The sequence below is a fragment of the Trachinotus anak genome, unplaced genomic scaffold (assembly GCF_046630095.1).
Source record: "Trachinotus anak isolate AG129_WGS33_773 ecotype Australia unplaced genomic scaffold, CSIRO_AGI_Tana_v1 ptg000019l, whole genome shotgun sequence".
Lineage (NCBI taxonomy): Eukaryota > Metazoa > Chordata > Actinopteri > Carangiformes > Carangidae > Trachinotus > Trachinotus anak.
In genome coordinates this window covers 4111356-4131828 of record NW_027273870.1, presented here as the reverse complement: position 1 = coordinate 4131828, position 20473 = coordinate 4111356, and the positions used below count along the sequence as shown (strand labels likewise).

Sequence of the window (20473 nt, the reverse complement as noted above, 5' to 3'; positions counted from 1 at the left end):
CAAACTGTGTTTACTAGATGCTTTTGGGACTCATTTACAAGAGCAGAAAAGATACTTAAGAAAACTTTTGCCTACTAATTTAAATCATAAGCAACCCATGAATGAAACACTCTGTTTAACCTGCATCAGCCAGCATTTTTGATATTAAGTTAAATTAAAATCACAGAGACTTGACTCTTAGCCCCACGAGGGTCATTGCTTAAGTTTGTAGCCTGCAGATTTACTATATGATTGATTGTCAACTGGTCTCATTGAACCCTGTGGACAACTGTTTCCACCAAAATATGCATTGGTAAACCCACTGTTCAGCACCAAACAACAAAGTTATCAAATGGTTAGTGAGCAAGAAGTCAAACGTCTATCTGGTAAAGTTATGTCAGGAGTTTGTGAAAACTAAAAAAGCACTTAAAGACCATTAAAGACCAACATTAACACAAATATGTGTATGAATGATCAGAGCAGTTTTTTGTAACATATAAACTGTAAAAATCTTTATAAGCCACTGATATATACTGGCTGTTTGTAAGTCAACTGGGTTTGAATTTTTTTTTTTGCCTCCTACTTGTAAAAAAAATGAGTAATAGAGCTTTAACTGAACTGTGGAACATGAGCTGGTACTTGCTTGGCCTGTTGTGGTGAGTGCTTAAAGGTGTAGTCTGCAAATATAATGGCATCCTCATTATTCATAGAAGTTTTATCAGGGGGAAAAGTCTTATACTTAGTCCAATAAAGTATGTTTTGCAATCTATATCATATCTAAGTAAAGTTGCAAGGCTGTAGAACCCCTGTTGCACATTGTACATAAAGCACTGAGTAAGATGTATGTTTTAATATGCTCTTGTGGCTAAGCTAATAGTTTTCTTGAGTATCACATGTTGTCACATGGCACGTGTTCTTCGTTGAGTTTAATTTTGTCTAGTCTGCCAGAGAAATAATAAGCTGGACAGCCTCTGAACAAAAACAGCAGTAACAACAACAATGAATACCAACGCCCATCACACATGGCAAAAGCACCACATGTCTGCAGTGATCAATCATTAAACTGGCCCCGCCTCCTTTTTTATAGTTTGCAGTTGGGACTTAACGGACCCCATGGGACAGCACTGGGCAACACTATCATCAGCCATAAATTACTGCAGATAAAAAGTTGACTTTCACTCTTTTGACGACTGTCACGCCTGGAGCTTTGACATTTGGCCTTTGCCTTTGGCTGTATAGCCTGCTTTGAGTTGTTCGTCCCATTTTGAGGTGTAATGTAGCACATTTTATGGGGAATGTTTGTGCTTTGCATACTTATGTGTGTGGTAGATCATGTATGCCTGCGGTGGCGGCTCACTTGTGATGTTTTTATGTCGTCAAGTTTTGTGTTCACTTGGGGAGGTTCCTTTCATTGTAGTGGCAGAGAGCAAACACGTGCCCCCTGTCTGTCTATTCACGCCATCTGTCAGCCTGCAGGGTGCCTCAATTCCCCTTGCTCCCTTGTCCACAAAAAATACATATGTTGTGTGAATAGGTTTTAACAAGATGTCTTGACATTGTAGTGCCTCATTGGAACCCGAGACAGTGGCTGCTGTTGTTTAAAAATGTGTTGAAGCACATCCAGAGTTTCTGTATTTTGATCACATTTTAATCAAAGTCTGATGGTCTTTGGCTAATAGACCTCTTTTCTCTGGTAGAGTTCGGGGGGGGGGGGGGTCTCGGTGCAATCGGTGTTTGTCTTGTTGATCAAAGCCGCAAGTGTGCTAAAAAAGTAACTAGTGAATATTTGTTACGTGCCTTTCTTAGATCGTAGTTCAACTCCATGTGTCATTCGTGGCCATGTCAGTGAACTCCCACACTCACCCCGCAACATCCAAATATTCCCTTACTACTGCACAAATGGCATCTTGAATGCCCAGCAGGCAGACAGTAAGCTCATGATGCAGGCGCTAATGGAGCCATTTATGCTTCTGCCTGCGGGCAACCAGAAAAACCCTGAGAAAAATGAAGGGGGAGCAGACGAGGGGGGATGGAAGGTAGTGTGTCACCGCCCTAAAATCCCCCCCCTTATATAAAGTGTTTATGACAGCGTCTCCTCTTTTTTAGATGGTTTAGCTTGCCGCATGGGCTGATGAGTAATTTTGGAACGGCAGTGTTTATTTTCAATGCCTCTCATTGCTTGTGTCCATGCTTGTGTTTCAGGCTGTTTTCCCTGTTGTAAAAATGTCTGTTTCCATCAACCAGTGTTGTTCCTCTTGCTTATTGCACTGACATCTGTGTGTGAGGTATAGCAAAGTGAGAGTAAGGCTGAAAAAAAAAACACATTTTTGTTTCTGTAGACAATCTAGAAAGTTCTGCTTCTTATTGGGCAAACCATTCTATGAAAACAAGCTGACTCGTCAAATGTAAATTTTCCACCACAAACTTTTATATATGAAAAAGGAAAGAGATCTTTTTTAGTAATTCTGATTTGTCCTAAAGCATTAAGCTTGCGAACGCAACTCTATCCAGCAGACCAGAGAGGAAGCATTGCATGATTATTAAATCTCCTGCATTTCCATTTGGCCAGACCTCCTCACATTTTTCATCGGGAGAGTTTGCCTTACTCACTCCAGCATGTGGCAGTTCTTCACTTTGACTTAGTAATTACTGAGGTGTTTAACCTAGTGAAGATACAAATCAAGAAAGTCCTATGAGGATAGAAAATTAGATTTCAAGAATGGATTTCAGATGGAAATGCATGAATCAGCTTTCCAGACAAAAGGCAGAAAAACAGAATGTGTGGCGTAAGTTTTAAAGGACAAGAAAACTGAAATCTGAGGAAAGAAGATGGAGAACTTAATTAAAGTAACTATAGAAAGTAGGAGTGATTAAGTGGAGTTTGGCTCTTTGAAAAGCCAACTAAAAGCGACTATAATCAGTGTTCTGAAAATGACAGTGCATCAAATTGCAATGTAAAAACAATGTGAGAATGTGAAAGGGGTCAATCATAGTTATGAACCTACAGAGAATTATCACCTGGACCTGCAGCTCCGCTCAGCTTTACAGAGCTTTATAGTGAGTTTCATCTCCCTGTTGTACGGCCTGCAACCTTAGGGCTTTGGTTCACTCTCACCACTGTCACAGTGTCGTTGTCGGCCAAGGCAGGCAGCTGTTTCATGTTTCAAACTCATCGTACACTACTTGCCCAGCAGCAAACAGCAGGCAGACATAATTAGCTTGTGGACACAGTGGAGCATTTAGTCTCTAAACAACCAAGTGTTTCGCTCAGAAATTGGTAGAGACCCAAAACATAGCTCAAAGATTGAATGTTCGTCTTACTTCCACTCGGTGGTCATAACTACTGGATGTGTAAATAAGAGACTCTTGGCTACATCAACCTAAAAGGTGATAATATAATATTTCCCATACATTGATTTATTTGTGGCAGCCACCACAGTATCAATATTGACTCCCACATATAATTATCATTTATGGTCGCACTGCTTCTCTGTCCTCCGTTCTTCTCTCTGCCCGAGGCAGGGCTGCATCCTCCGTGCATTTTACACACACACACACACACACAAACACACACACACACACACAGCAAACACACAGCAAACAGCAGAGTAGAGAGGCTGCGGTGGGCACAGTGAGCCAGGTGAAGTGAAGATAACTTGACTTACTTACTTACAACCAACCTGTTCTTCATTCTCTCTAATCATCACTCAGTATTTTGATGTCAGATATATCATTGATTTCACTGACATTTTCATATTTAATTGTAATTATAATATAAATCATCATTAATCCTGTATTTTATTCTTTTCTAAAACTGATGAGGGTATGGATAAGATGGAATCTGCTCAGCTGGTTAGTGGCTTTGCCCTGACTCTGGCAGGGTGAGCAAATCGGCTAAAATCCTTTCACAATAAACCTTGTTTAACCAGTGTTATTTAGTGATTATAATTTTTTCTAATGGCGTGCAGTGCTATCACTCAAAGAAATGTGACGGCTAACTTAATTTTCCCCATATTAAAGTTCAACTTCAGTCATTTTATTTGTAAATTTTGATAGACATTGAATACATGAAAGTTAGGTAACAGATTAATGCTTCCTCTGCCGTCGCTCATGTTACAACAGTAACGTCGGCTGTCGCCATTTCCTTGGAGACACTTGCACATCCGCGTTTTAGCTTGAGTAATGGCAGTCGGAGCCACTGAGGGAGACAAAATAATAAAAGGTAGTCACGTTATCGCAGTGATATGGAAATTGTTTGGTTTTGCAAGGTCTAACGTGGAACATACCGCCATGCCGTGTAAAGTTTTATAAAACTTATTTCCTGGCTACAGGCCAGTCTGAGTTGCGTATGCTGCAGTAACTGAGTGGAGGCTAGAGGCTTCTCTGTGCGCAGTTAGCTTCTACCGACAGCATGTGAGGCGTTTTCAGAACATCAGTAAATTGTGGTAGTAGTCTGCAAGTGAGGCATTTAGTGGAAACTGCATGAGTGTGCATGCACATCGGTCACACGCCATGCCAACCAAAAAAGTTATTGAAGGTTTAATACTGAGAAAAAGAAAAATGCTGCTGCAACACTAAAGTGAGTTTGTACTGTGTCTAAACTGCACCCAGATGGTCTTCTGTGACTTTAATGGGCAAATGCAATTTATAAAATTTACATCCTCCAGTCAAAAAGTAACACTTTTTGTCTAAGGAGTGGACTTTAAAGCATGTCTAGTTTAAAACCACGCATCAGTTGCTGCAGGTGTTTGCTTCACACACATACATCTGTAGGCACCGTTATATTATATTATATATTGAATTTTAGTTGCATTGCAAATTTGTGTAATACAATACTTGTTACAAATGTTTATTATTGATAATAATATTTCCATATTCAGATTTTTTTTTTTTTTTTTTTAAACACAACAAATGTTAAGTCAACAAATCTTAAGAGGTGTTACAACCTTTTCATATCACAGTAGCTGCAGTGTCTTTGCCTGAACCTTTGTTGATCAGTAATGTGACTTGAAGTCAGGAAACACAAGGGAAGTGGGCACTTCAGGCCTAAAGGCAGTAGTAGAGGTGTCTTGTGCCAATCTGCAAGAATTAGGATTGAATATTTTGTTACATTTGTTATGTAAAATATAAATCTTTCATCATCATTTATGATCCTTTGTTTGCTCTGGATACATTAGCTGTCAGCAGTTGTTGATTTCCATTAAAACACTGGAAAGCCTCCTAACACACAGTGTTAGGGGCAAGTGAGCCCAAAAGTGCACTGCATCCTGCTGTTTCAGTTAATGATTATATGTCAGTAAGTGTCATCGAGCAATGAGAGAAGACCTAGATAAAAGCAGAGGTCTGTGAGGGTTACTATAAATCTGAAGTGTTGCTTGAAACTGAATTTAAATTTCTGTGTTTTTTTTCTGTTGCTTTTTGGGGGAGATGAAGTTCTGTCTGATTCCTGTCCAGGCTTCTCTAGTGAAACAGATGCACACTGCCAAACCGCTCTCTCCTAACTCCTCATGTAGATTATTTTCTGAAAAATGTTGGACCATTAAATTATATCTAGCTGGAGCTACTGGATTTAATGATGGGATGTGTCATGATTAGCCTGCAGTGCTGTGAACACCTAAACTTCATACAAAATGTGCATCTTTGCTATACCACAGTAAATCAAAAGTCTAAAAGCAAGCATAATCTTTGGATCAATATATATTATATTATATTATATTATATTATATTATAGTATATTATATTAGAAAAATAAATAGCTCTCTTATGTAGCTTAAGTTGATTTCACTCACTATCACACGTCTACCAGATAAGGGTGGAGACCAAATCATTACAAGCACCTGATGTAGGTTTTGGCTGAATGATATCATGGGGAAACTAAGAACTCGGTCATTAAATTGGACGGGGTTAAGACTGAATGTCTGGTTGGCAATTAGTTTTTTCGAGCCTGCTACTCCAGGATTTATGTTGTGTAGAGTTATTCCAAGACTGACATCTCGCTGATGTGTCCATAGCCGACAGGAGTCTGTAGTTAGCCCAGTGGCCCCATGAGGCTGTAAAACTTAAACACTGTAATAATGTACATGAAACGAAATTGTCAATAGATGATAAAATTGGAGATAATTTTAATGTCTTTCACTGTGTTCTGTGACCGCCCTTCTTGCGCAACAAGATCTGGTCATGTGAGCATAGGTGTAGTGCTGCCGGAGCGCACTGGAACAACTTTTTTTCTTCAAGTGATAAAATAAAACATCTGCATTTCACATAATCCAGTTGAAATTTAAGGGCTCCAAGATCTGATCATTACTAAAGCGTATGTCATGCAAGAGTCCTAATAAAAGTTGTTGACGAACGTCAATCTTTTCCGTGCGTCAATATACCACTTGGGGTGATAACAATACGAGCAAGAGCCATAGAATAGCAAAAATCAGGCTGATAGGAATGTATCATTAGTCTCAAATAATTTAGACAAAAGTGAAAACCGCATCCTGTTGGTGCTAAATAAAAAGTCGCAGCATTACAGTAGGATTCATCCCCCAGGGACCATGCACCAAGTGTTGATTTTTTTTTCACTCTGGATGAAAGTGTTTGTCCAGCTACCGACTAACACTGCTATCCCACAGCTAAACTCAAGAAAATGGACAAACCTGGCTGAATTTGTCTCCAATAGTTGCAGTGAGCTGCTTGTTTCCAGTTGGAGATGCAGCTGTTCAGTGAAAATTATACCCAGAGTGATAAATTGTGTTTTTAATAAAGTATCACTTTCATTATGAAGAGACTGGGCCTCACATGCTTGGCTCCCTCCTCTGCTTCTCATACACATTTTCTTGAAAATTTCAGGTGAAACTCTGAAAACTCTTCAATTTCTCAGCAACACCCACTGACTCATTTTAAAAAGGCTACCATTTTCTAACCTCTTTGTTTCACACATGTAAATAAAGAAATTAAAACAAGATTCATAACATACCTTTAAAATTAGTTTGTTTTGATCAGTTGATTTGTCCATTAATTGAATGATACAAGACAATAAACCTGGTTAACTTACAAATTTCAGTCAGTCAGATCCAGAAGTGATTCATTTTTCACATTTGATGGTTTGGAATTGGTGTAAGAAGCCGCTGTGGTTTGCATGCTGCGTAGCTGACACAGTTGTTGGATGTAGTGTTATGCCCTACATGATTGGCCTGAATGGTGAAAAAAGCCAGAAGTTGGATAGTTTATTATGCAAGCAGCATTGATGATTTCTTGATGAGTCCACGGTGTTTTGGAAATTTATTTTTTGTTTATTCATCCATGATTCTGTAAAGAAAATGAATCCATGCAGCCATAGCTGAATAGTCATATGTCAGATTTTTTTCTCCACACTTCCTTCCATTGTCACATTTCTTAAACAGGTTAAAGAAAGTTATTACCCACTCCAAGGAATGTTTAAGTGCTGTTGAAAAGCAGAGGATAGGATAATTTTCCCGCTGTAAGTGGCTTTGTTTCTCCCGCTGCTGTAATACTGAACAGTAAGTGAAAGGCTGCCAGCAGCCATGCTGCACCTGTCCCTCTAAGGCCAGACACTCAGCCCTAAGGCAAGATGACAGACAGCCCCAGTCTGGACCCCTGCTGGAGCTGCTTTTGCGGGTATTTATAGCCACCAACTCCCAGACAGGAGCCACAGGGGATATAACAGGAAAAAGTCGAGAGCATTGTGGCGATCAGTCAGTTAAGGAAGGATAATTGAGTAAAAGACCATAGGAAGGAAGGATTGATAGGAAGTAAATGTAACCAAGGAAAAGGGGGGAAAAAAAGAAGGCTGCGAGAGGAGAAGAGCAGTACTCCATTTCTGTCTCCCTTCCCCCTTCTTTCATGGTTGGGGCTCCCCTGACTGCGTGTGGCGCTACCTAACCAAAACATTGCTTTGCATCGTTGGCCTCCAGCCAAGGAGCCTGGGGGCAAGGTCGTACTGTGTGTGTGTGTGTGTGTGTGTGTGTGTGTGTGTGTGTGTGTGTGTGTGTGTGTGTGTGTGTGTGTGTGTGTGTGCATTCAGAAATGAATGCGAGGCCAGTCCTGAGCACATGTGGTTGAACTGACTGCTGCTGCCAGAGAGCATCCATGTGCCTGCTGGTTAGAGAGGAGGGGCTGAGAGGAGTGAGTGAGAAAAAGACGAATGGTTCCTTCAGCCTTAAACAAGCTTCCACCACATGGAGCACCTGCCTTCCTGATGCCAGGGACAGATAGTGGGTTAGCATGGCAGATCTGGAGGGCTGTGCTCACTCAGGAAAGTATGTGGGCCCAGTGCCCTTATTAAAGTCAGGATCCTGACTGAACCTCATTATAGACATCCAGCAGCAGATGGGAGGGTGATAGCCTCACTTTAGCCCCTTTTACACCAGACCAAAAAACCTGCTAACACTCGCTGTGGGAGGTTGTAATCAGCATTCACTACCAGGTCAAACGACTTTGCAGAAGTCGCAGGTATTCATCATTTCCAGCTCCAGTTGGCAGTGATGTGTACATGACATCGGTGTGAACATGCTAATTTTCTCCTCTTGTCCTGTAAACAGACCTGCCACCTGCTGTTAAACCAGAAACACCTCGACTACATCTTCCACTAAGAGTGTGCTGTGCATGGGGGAGACCCAAAATAAGTTTTAAAAACACACAATCACTGACCAAAGCTTCTCACTCTGCTCTGACACTGTTGTGCACTAACATGGGGTCGAGATGCAACGGATCCATTTTTACCAGTCTGCACTGCATCTAGAGCCTTGCTCTTTAAATCTGTGAAGATGTTCCCTCCTCTGCGTCTGTGTCTTTGTGCTCTGTAATGACGTGTGTTGATGTTGCCGTTGTATGTCTGTGTCTGAATGGAAAGGCAGACTTTTAGTGGACATTCACATCGAAAACAGCTTTTTGTTTACACAGTGCAAAGGACTGCACTGTTCAGGGCGTGTTTCTTCAGGTATTGTTGAGACACGCATTGAAATATAATCCAGGTTGTCCAGTTTGAGTAATAGATCCATAAGGTTGGAGGCTTATCTCACGACATAACGCAATAATTTTATCTTTTGTTTGCAACATCTGCGATCTAAACAATAGAAATATTGGCCACTCCAGCACCCAGCTAGATGATGTCATATTGCTTTGCGGCAAAACTTAAAACTTTTTTGCTCCAGCTCTTTGCCACTCTGTTGGCTCTCTCACTTCTTAGCAGCCCCAGTGGAATGAGAGGGCTGCGTTTATTTCACTGCTAAAGTTGGTTGGAATGCAGCTTGAGGCGTATTTAAAGGAAGAAAATGTTATTCATACAAGTTTCCCATTAAATTACTCAGTGGGTTACCTAATAATTCTATAATTTTTAAAAATGGTTGGACTATTCCCTGCCGTGTGTGGAAATTTGCCCACTGGGTAATAAACTAAACTGGTGTTTTACAAGAACAGACGGGTTGGCTCAGTATCTGTAGATTAAAGCGTTTTTCTCCAGATGCTGCTTTAAAGTTTGCAGATTGCCCTATCAATGCTATCAGTTTCCCTTTTGGCATTTGGTTTAAATTTGAAATATTACCACATTGGCAACTTTGTTTTTTGCTTCGACACCAAATCCTCCGGTGTTGTCTGGTTGGTCAACTCTCCCATTGTCATGTGGTAAGACTCCACTACTCTGACACGACCCTGCTCTGCTGCCGCACAAAGCAAACACGTTCAGTTTATAATTGTAGTGTCTAAGTATTGACAAATAGTATTTTACAAATAATTTTTTTATTTGATGAACATGAGCACTATCACAAGTTGTACAAGTTGTGTAATCAACGTCCACCTGAACACTTTGTAACTCTTGTGTTCCAATACAGTACCTTACTAAGTGAAAGGACTTGCAGTTGGTTACTATTTCTTAATGTTGATCATTTTTTTTATCATTTTTAGAAGGGATTGTTTTGCAAGAGAGTCGTGGTAAAAACAGGAACCAGACACCGGTGGTTGGTTAGACAAAGAGCTGCAGGTAACGTGTGGTTTCATTACTGTGCGTGTGTCCATACCTCTGACATGTCATGAAGGTAATCACTGACAATGGCTTTTACTGCGGCTTCTTTCGTATCGGAAACCACTTGTGTCCTGCCTACCTCACAGGTTGTGGTCACAGTTGCTCACAGTACACACAGTTCAGCTCAGTGAAAGTCATTAGCAATACCACACTTCATACACAGAGTGCAGCACTCCAGAACGCCAACAGTGATGCCCCCGACTTTTCGTTTTTTGTCGAGGTCCTGCTTATTGATTAGTCAGAGAGGTGGTTTTCTTGAACGAGGACAGCTCTAATGCACACACACACACACACACCTCCCCATCCTTTCTTGCTGTCTTAATCACTTCATCTCAAACAAATCGTGGATCCCGAGGCAGTCAGCATTATGCTCACACCTCTGGATGGTGTGACACAAATATTCATCCGCCACCCAGCACGAACCCTCAGTGCTGCTGGATTCTCTCTGTTGTCACACTGTGTTTGTCAGCCAGTAGCGATGCTCTTATTATCACACTGCGTCTTGTTTCTGTCTTGTGCTGCGGGGACAAGGCCACGATGCAGCACAGATAGCATGTTGCTTCTTAAATACCCCATAATTGGGAGTGTTTGTGAACATTTGGAATCAGAAGGAGGGTCAGCTGAGAAATAAGAGGTTATTTGTTTGATTAGACACTTACTGTCATATGTGGCAGTATTTACTTGGCAGTAAATGCTTCGTGTACAGGCTTATTTGATGGATCACAAAAGCAGTGTGGCTTAGGAAAGTTAATGTTCCTTAGTTTACTGATGCTTACATGCAACATTTTCAATGTGCCCCCCCTTGAAACCACCAACAAACTTCTCTGAAATGTAGTTATTTAATCTTATCTTTCTTACCTCCTTCTTCTCTACTAGATCTGGCATCAATATCCTGGGATGATTTAGAGAATGACCTTCCAGATGAATTGATCCCTAATGGTGGAGATCTAAGCCTGATGGGTGGGATGTCTTCAAATGGTGGAGCAGCACCTGGAGCTGGTGGGCCAGGCGGTGCCCCTGCGGGTCTTGGTGGTGGTAGTGCCCCTGTTGTCCCGGATGCAGCCGCCAAGCACAAGCAGCTCTCAGAGCTCCTTCGAGCCGGTAGTACCTCCAGTATCACAGGCGCAGGGATGAACTCAGCTAGCCCTCAGCCAGGCGGTATGGGGCCTCAGCTGGGCACGCCACTGGGTAAGAGCCCCCATGGTCAAGGCTCTCCCAACAACCACCCATCCCCCCAGGCCCAAAAAGCAGGAACACCAACTGGAATAGCAGGACAGAACAACAATACTGCAACAATGGGTTTGAACACTGCAGGCTTCAACCAGGCCATGATTAACAATAACCAAGGCCATGCAGGGCTGCTGACCCAGGGAGGGCAGCCCCAACCTGGGCAGGTGATGAACGGTGGTCTCGGACCTGGAGCTGGGAGAGGACGGGGAGCAGGAGTAGCAGGCATGCAGTATCAGGGACCGACAATGCAGGGAGCCGCACCAGGACCAGGAGGAGCTGGTAGTGCTTTGGCAGAGACACTCACCCAGGGAGGGCAGCAGATGGGAGCTCACGCCACCCTCAGTGCAGCCCAACAAGCAGGCAACATGAACAAGGTGAGTCCATCACTGCTACTTTCAGTATAGTGTTTGTGCATGCACATTTTCGGGCTACAATGCATTGAGGAGAATATTAAATGTATATCTGCATCTATCATCTGCATAGAATTATTAATTTGTCATTCATTTCATAGACACATCCTATGAATGACAAATTAATAATTGGAGTGTGGGTGGAAGCCATTTTAACATTGGACACAAATGAATGTGAGCCAATTTGAAGCGTGCAGAATCCCGTCAGACACACTCAATAAACTGGTTGATGATGATGATGATGATGATGATGATGAGTTTTGTGTTTGCGTGTTGGTGCTCTGAGCCCTGTTCTTCCTATGAGACTTGATTGATCCAGACTAACAAGTTAACCAGTCAAAATGATCTTGTTCATTCTCATTCTGCAAACTTTGAACTCAAGTGGATGCTTAATATGTTAATGTCAGATTAATTTACTTTGCGTGCTCTTTTTTTGTAATACAAGAAACATTAGTGAACAGTAGGGAAAACAATAATTAGCTCTAATATGATTGGCTAGTATGGTGTCACAACTGTGGACATTCAGTTTCTTTTCTTTTTTACTGCAGTGACACAGCAGAAATTAAATTAAATGTACCCTGTGGAGTTTCCACTGTAAACAGTGTTTTTGTTTCCCCCCAAAAATATGACCTGTCTTAAAACCCACACAAAACACAGAACTTCCTCAAAAAATATTTTCAGTAGCACTGATGTTTACATTCATGACCTCTTAAACATTGTTCAGCAGCACTATTAGTGGTCAGAATCTAAACAGAGTACCTTTTAATTTTTGGGTATGATAATAATAATATAATGATAATATAATAATAGTTTCTTTGTATTTTTGTCTTCTCCACAAAAGGATGTGAACAGTGGTCATTGTCACTGCTAACTTCAGTACCTCTAACAACAGCTCCAGACATATGGCAAACAGGCAAATCCCAACGTAATATCAATAAAGAATCAAGCAACCTCAGTTACCCTCATGTTAAGAATGGGGCTCTGGTCTTATAGTGGCTTGTTTTTGAAATGCATTTGTGACGGTGTGGAAATTGCCAGTGCTCAGCTTTATGTAGCTCCTAATTGGTTCGTTAATTGGAGTAGGGATGTTTCATGACCGACCATAACACCATTGGACATTGATAATGAACTTGATTAAAGCCTCCCACACTTCAAATTGCTCCCTTTTTTCCATTTGTGGTGTGTGCATCAGAATCTATACATCTGCTCTGTTGGTTCATCTGCACGGTCCTTTCTCCCTCCCCACGCATTTTCACCACTCTGATTAGTTAGAAATTAAATGTACACTCTGTACTTGGCAGCTCTGCTCACACTTTTGGCAAGGAGCTGATATTGACATGGCTGTCAACTGCTCAGTCATTGTTAAGATTAATTTTGGGACTCTTAAGTAGTCGTGTGTGTGAGTGTGAGAGAGAGTTCATAATGTCATTGACTGCTTTAACATAAGCTTGCCACCAATGTGGTTTCACAGGAAATCAGCAGGAAGTCATCTCTTTTACTGGCTATGTGTCAGAGACAAGACAGTAAAGCAGTACGTAACCACAACACAGACAGATGCTGCAAGCTACTGAGAAGAGACTTGGAGAGATAGTGAATGTGTGTGTTGAGATTCATTCTTAAATAGAGAATATGCACATGCTTTAACCACAAGAGAGATTAAAAGCTGATGTGTAAGTATCTTTGAGGGGACTGTCAGCATTTTGAAGTAGGCCTGTGTGTGTGTTGTAAGCTCAGCCAGTTTCCTGTGATTATCATGTCACCAACAGCTCTAGAAAGGAAAACCACTAGACCCAGTGTGTGGCTTCCTCTATTGTGCTTTAATCGCAGGTTGTAAATCTCTCTCTGGGCATTTGTGTTGGAGAGAGGCCGCTGTCACTCCTTCCCGCCTCATGCTCCTTTGTTATTGTATATGCGTGAACACTCCCCTCGCTTTCTCTGGCTTATTGGATGGCTGCTTGCCCTGTCAGTCACATAGAGGAAGACAGGTATTGTAAACCACTTAATCAGTTAGAACGACAGAGGGCGAGTGCAGTGAGAAAGGAGGGGGGAGGGCAGCTAAGCTGAATAGTCGCGCCTGGCAGCAGAGCGGTGAGATGATAGGTGGCAACTGTCCCGCCTGCTGATGTGTGGAGTGTGTTAGAGAGCAGTGGGCTGAATGGGAAGAGTGAAACAGAGGGGGCATGCATTTTTGTGTGTGTGTGTGTGTGTGTGTCCGCCTGCTCAGCTGTGTTGAAAGGCTGCCAGCGTCTGGTCGTCTCAGCTGGGTCTTTTTTTATCTGGTCTGTTGGAGCGGTGTCAACAGCCTGAGGGGACACAGCCTGGCCTGGCATGGCAGAGTCTGGTCTGGTCTCTCAGCAGCTCAGTGGATGAGAGAGCAGCAAGTTGATCAGTGTGTAAAGCATGAAAGTAACAGGCGTTTTAATCCCCCTGGCACCTCACATCTTAATGTATGCAGTCATGGCTCTCCAAGGTGGGCAATATGGGTAAACTCTTATATCACAGTAATTTCACACTGTGATATACACTCTGCCTTTTTTATTAGGTATACTTAGCTAAAACTAATAAGTTATAATTCATAAGTCCTACAATTAATGCTACATTTTATGAAGTTAGTTCAGTTTTTGTTGAAACAGTTTACAGATGTGCTGTTCAAATTTACAATCATGTATTGGGTTTTTAGTTTGTTTCTATTATTTTATCTACCTCATTTTAATCAGCGTGTGGGCTGAATAATAATACAGTGCAGAGCAACAGATGATTATATAGTTGAATCAACACTTCAAAGAATTTCAATAAAAACTGGTCATTAAAACCTGAAGATGTTAAAATATATAGGAGAACTGTATTTGATTAGTTGGAGCAATAAACTGGCAACAGAGTGTATGTTGTATATGCACTGGTAATATCTCTGGGGCTTCAAGAGCGGAAACAGAACTAATCACACCGAAGCTAAATTCTTGTAAATCTAGTATTGCCATAAACCTAAAGGGAGAGCTGCCTCAGCAAAAAGTATTTAACGAAAACACTGTAATAGTATTAATAAGAATATAATATTTTTGTAATAAATGTATTAAAGATCACATAAAATAAATTGATGTTCAGTGCGATAAACTGTGATAAAACTCTGCACTGTAGTGATATTGATAGGAATACTTTTACAATATTGATACTTATGTAACAGATGTATTAAAGGTCACATAAAATAAATGGATGTGCAGTGCAATAAACTTAGATAAGACTCTGCAGCTTTCTTCAAATCACAAATTGAGTTAAAAGAATTTCATGAGACAATATGATCATATCATCACAACACAGTTCCACTGGAAGTCACTAAACAGTGGAATGAAATTGCCATAGTCTCTTGATATATATTTTCTTCCTGTGGGGAGAACCCTGAGTGCAGAAAGTTCATTTAAGGGCCTTAATTAGCCTAAAACTTAATTTGCTCTAAAACCCAATAGGATCTTGAGAATAGGACTGCCAAGTTGTGCTTAATTACCTGTCAAAATAGAACAGCATTTATCTGGTGGCTCCCTAAGCTACTTGCTGCGGTGTTACATATGTTTTTTTTACTGTGTTGTCTCTGGTGGATCTACTGGTTGCAAACTGTCTAGTAGTAGAAGAGAGGAGAGGGAGGCAAAGGAGCAGGAGAAAGGTTGGAAATGTTACTGTAGACGGGGGGGGGGGGGTGAACAAGTCCTTCCTGCCAATAGCTGGTGTCATGCTGAGCTGTTATGGTGCCAGCGCATCAGTGGGCTGGTTTAAATCAAACCAGCACAGTCAGCCTGGCCAGCTATGTTAATGCCTGCACTGGCGGAGGGGGTCTTGTAATGACAAATTGGAATGGAGGCGGAACCTTTGCTGGCACGTTGGTGCTGTTTTGACAGAAGTAGGTGAATAAGAAGACACCAAGAGAATCATAATCCATCTTGCATCTGGACTTCTCCAAACACAGTATTCTGTGCCTTTTGCTGTTCAGGAACAGTCATAAGTCTTTGTTTGTGGACACAGTTAAGTTAATGTCGCCATTTTCAGACAGATGACAGCTGCTGGCAGGTAGTAGTCGGGGTGTGTATGACTGGTGCGGACAGTGAGTTATAAACCCACAGATAAACACTTAAGCACATCTTAGCTTAACTGATAATAGGAGTTTTGATCATTTGGTACAATCAGTTAAACAGTTAAAATATCCCGGGACATCAGGACCATCTGAGCGGGTGTTCTCGGCCACGTGGTCTGACACTTAACAGACTGTGCACCAGACTAACCACACAGCATTTCGACATGATGCGATTTCTGAATAAAAACCAGTAGATAAGTTGTCCACTGTGCTGAGGACTTGGGTAGGTCTGGCCTGTTCGTTTTATTTTGAGGTTTAATGCCAGTCCAACTCTTTGTTGCGCGATTAGTAGTCTGGCTGTTCACACCAGAGGTGCATCTTTCTGCGCTGGTCAAGAAGCAATTATGCTTCTTTGCTCTTTTTTCAATCAAATTTAGAGCCAATCTTGATAATAACCACATGAATTTATAACATTGAGCTTTTTATGTGTACCTGGATAAGTGGGTGTCATTTATTCTGCAACAATGAAGATAAAAAGACCATCGCCTTGTGGGATGATCTGCCAGGAGGGGCTTCTTTCCTGCGTGCTTGTGTGTCCCGCTCTCTGTTTAGACACTTTGGATCATTACGGTCCACTTCTACCCCTGTGTTTTAGTATTTTTAATTGGCTACAAACACTTGTATATTCTAAACAGTACATTTTAATGTCATCCGTGAATGGTTAATGGTCGGTTAACAAGCGTTGGCTGGCGGTCCGAAAAAAAGAAATTAAAAATGAACATCCCCTCTTTAAACTTCCTCATACTTTCAGAATTCAGGTCTCTAAAGTAGCTTGTCCCATCTGCTAACACGGCCACATTATTATATTAACTTTTCTGTCAATTTGTCTTGTTTTTCCAGATGGGCCTGGGTAGCAATGGGGGTCCGTTTGGGGCTCAGCCCTACGGTCAGAGTGCCGCGGGGACGGGCCAGCAGCTAAACCCTCAGCAGCAACTCCAGAACAAGGCTGCCCTTGCCAACAGTCTGCCACCCTTTCCCAGTGAACTCAAAGGGGCTGCTGTCACTAGCGTGCCAAACATGGTTAGTGCTCGTTACACATAATTAGACATAACCATACAGATAATAACACAAGATTACTCTCTTTATGTTTAAGACACATGAATTTCCTTTGATATAGAAATACACTCACGGACAGTACTATTTGCTTATTAGGTTACTAAGCTACAAAGTTTATTTGTGACAAAATAAGTTTATTTCTGTAAAACATTTTTGATATTGTACTGTATATCAATGTTGTAGTGATTACTAATCACATTTACATGTCTTGATGATTTCCAAATGTGTGACCACATCGTTAACTCCTACTGTCTGTGATCACTGTTTCAGTGTTGATTATATTTTACTGTCAATGACTTTAGAAGCTTAAGTTTTATTGCCTTTTTATAATTTTCATTTAGTGGTTGCAGCTCTTTGCATTGTTTTAAATCTTGCTTTGATTGATGTGCATTGATTCATGATAATTGCAAGTTGACAGACTCTATAATCAGATGACTAATCTGCTCTATTAGATATGACTTTGAAGGGCTGGGAAATTGCCAAGAACTTTTATAACTTCATATAATAACAAGTGCAACTCTAAAGGCTGCTGAACAAATATTGTTAAGAAAAAAGTATTTAGACTTTGAACAGGCATATCTCATGTCTCACTTCAGATAACATGTATTAAACTGGTAATGGCATGTGGGGAAAATGATCAAGTGACAAATGATCAAGACATTTTTTTCTTGAACATGGGTGAAATTATGTCTATCTGCTGCATACCAGTTAGTTCGTTTTTTACTATTCAGTAAGAAACATACTTGTTTTGTTCTTTACTACTTTGTTAATCATTCTCAAATAAGTGAACAGATCTTTAATATAGAAATAATCAGAATTGAATCATCAGATTTCATGCTTTGTCCGACCAAGTCAGTGGGATACATGTGCAATTATATAAAATGGAGAAAAGCTAAATCTTGACATTTTAGAAGCTGTAACCAGCAAGTGTTGATATAATACTAACATATACTTTATGTTTCTAACTGACTAACTGTTTTAGCACCACTTGAAGTCCTGGCAAAGTTTTGTTACTAAAAATGGAGAATCACCTCACCTTAAGTGACAAGAATTAGCCTCTGTACATCTGTGATGGCACCACAAGCAAAAAGAGATTGACAACATTATTTTAACCCATTACAACTTTGACGAGCATCTGCCTTTTTCTTTGTCAACCATGCAGCAGCTACAGCAGCAGCCTCAGCAGCAGGCGACAATGCTTCCCCTGGCCGGCAGCGGAGGCGTGGCGGTGCCTTCGGCAGGCCCCACAGCCGACCCAGAGAAGCGCAAGCTGATCCAGCAGCAGCTGGTCCTGCTGCTTCACGCACACAAGTGCCAGCGGCGGGAGCAGGCCAACGGGGAGGTGAGGGCCTGTGCCTTGCCTCACTGCCGCACCATGAAGAACGTCCTCAACCACATGACCCACTGCCAGGCCGGCAAGTCCTGCCAGGGTGAGTTGGAGTGTTTGAAATAAATAGACAGTGAAATCAAATAGATAATTTCCAGGTGTTGTAGAAGTGAACGCCCCTTTGCTGTTGTGTGGTCACCTTACTAAAGGGTCAGGACACCATAAACTCCTTTCTTCTCAGGTTAGTTTCAACAAAGTAAAATATACATTCTAGTCATAAACCATTTGATTTCTGGATCATTTGTTAAATTCCCAGCTTGGATTTGAACATTAGTGACATTTAAATAACCATGTTTTGGGATATTGTGTAGCTCAAACACCTCTACTGGATTTTTCAAATTTAATATGCGAACAGAGCAGAGTATACAAGCTGCTGATTTTCAGTGTTGCTGCTGTGAATTGGTTGCAGCAGACAGGGGAAGATCATTTAGAAAATCCCCCAGTTCCCTAAAGGTCTGTATCATAAATAAAAAATATGATAGTTTGCAGGTCGTGTCTCCTGCTTGTGCCTCTTATAAGCAGAAATACAACAAACATGTTTTCAGTGTAATTGAACTGTCAAAAACAAATTGACCTCACTGACAAATGCATGTACCCATACTGCTGAATAACTTCTGACCAGTTCTCATTGTGCAACTACACTCACAGATCAGTCAGAGCACTCACTGCTGCCAGTCTCCAGCCAGTGTCATTAGTTAAGGGTGTGGGTGGAAACCACTTCACAGAATGAACAACTTTCTGAAGAACATGTTTTGTACTTTTTATAAAACCTTTGTTACTTGGTCATAAAAATGTCTGACTAAAATCTGTGTTTACTACTTTTAAATTCTAAAAAGCTGTTTACTGTATAGACAGTGTATTTAAAGCACTGTAACATCAAGTTGAACTGTGACAACAACACTGAAGGTCAGACAATATTGTGTCTTAAAATGTAATTTTTTGGGGGGGATTTTACACCTACCATGTAAATAACACCTACCATATCAGGTTAAAAAAGGAAGGAAAAAAAAACACATCATTCAGGACGAAAAAGTACAGAGGTACAGATGGGGATTCACCTAATGGAGCAATCAGGTGTGCCGTGGGTGTTGAGTAGGCAATTAAGATTAAATGTTGATAACTGCATGTAACGTATAGGTCAAGTAGGAAAGATGGGGTTAATGGCAGAATTTTTTTTACTGTTTTTTTACATACTGGTGTTACCAGTAGATGCAGAAAAATGTTTTCTTGATGCTGCTGCACAATGATGTGATCAGGAGCTTTGTTTCAGGAATAAATCATCTCACATTTGTACATTAGCACTTTGCCTTTGTAAGGTTAACATTTCTTAGCAGCAGCAGCTAGAAAGGTTTTTTCCTATTTAAATCATTCTCTAGATAGAGCATGTACATGACAATGGCTACGGTGTTTGTGCTTTGCTACATTTGGGAACAACTGAATTTTTTGACAACAGATTTCAAAATCATAGCATCACCCGAAACTATAGTGGTAATGAATAATAAATATAAAAAGAGGGATCGGTTGCGAGGTTTACTTCAATCATATTCAGTTATGCTTCATTAATTGTGCAGCCTTGCTTCCTCTTATCTCTTGCTTTACATCCCTCCCCGGTCTCCATGGGGAGGTCAGTAGCCAGGCCAGGGCCAGGCATATGTTTCCCTTCACTCCTTGTTGGTCACACCATGTGTCTCTGCCTAATTCAGACTCAAACGGGGGATTTCCATCCAATCAAAAAACACAATTCTCCCCTCCTGCTGGTTTGCCTTCTTGGCCCTGCATCTTGCTCTGCTGCTCCTCCCACCACCACTTTCTTTATCTAGATTGGCGATATTGTCTGTTTGTGTCTGCTCTTGAATCCCCTGCCTCTCTCCTCCCCGTTTCGCCCTCAGCATTGCTGTGATTAAATAAAAATTCCCCTCGAGCTACTCTACATTAAGTTTGACTCCAGTGTGTTTGCGCTGCACTTGGACTTGAACGCTCAAGTTCAATTTCAAGCCAAACATATTCAGAGGCTAGGGCGTGTTAAGCGTAAAAGAGTCTGTGTCTCTGCTCCCTGCATGCCAGCTCATTTCCTCTCGCTCAGGATCTGTGCTTCTCACTGCTACTGAAATAACGATGGTGAGAGATTTGGTTGCCTAACGCGTAGTTATCGTCTCTGGGATTTTTGATTTATCTGATGTCTATTGGCTTAGTTCATGCTCACCTGAGGGACCCTGGAGTCTACGGGCTGCTTGGTTTGGCTTTGGACCTAATTCTGAGGCCTG

General features: G+C 41.3%; 1 protein-coding gene across 3 annotated transcripts in view; it reads left to right on the top strand.

Annotated features, from left to right (window-relative positions):
• The window catches only part of crebbpa (CREB binding protein a), a 42651-nt gene that overhangs the window by 2629 nt on the left and 19549 nt on the right, over window positions 1-20473 (top strand). For all 3 annotated transcript variants that reach the window (XM_071504658.1, XM_071504657.1, XM_071504659.1), the window contains exons 2-4: window positions 10883-11610; window positions 16607-16786; window positions 17985-18252. In XM_071504658.1, the coding sequence (XP_071360759.1) occupies window positions 10883-11610; window positions 16607-16786; window positions 17985-18252 (1176 nt within the window). The remainder of the gene's footprint in view (window positions 1-10882; window positions 11611-16606; window positions 16787-17984; window positions 18253-20473) is intronic.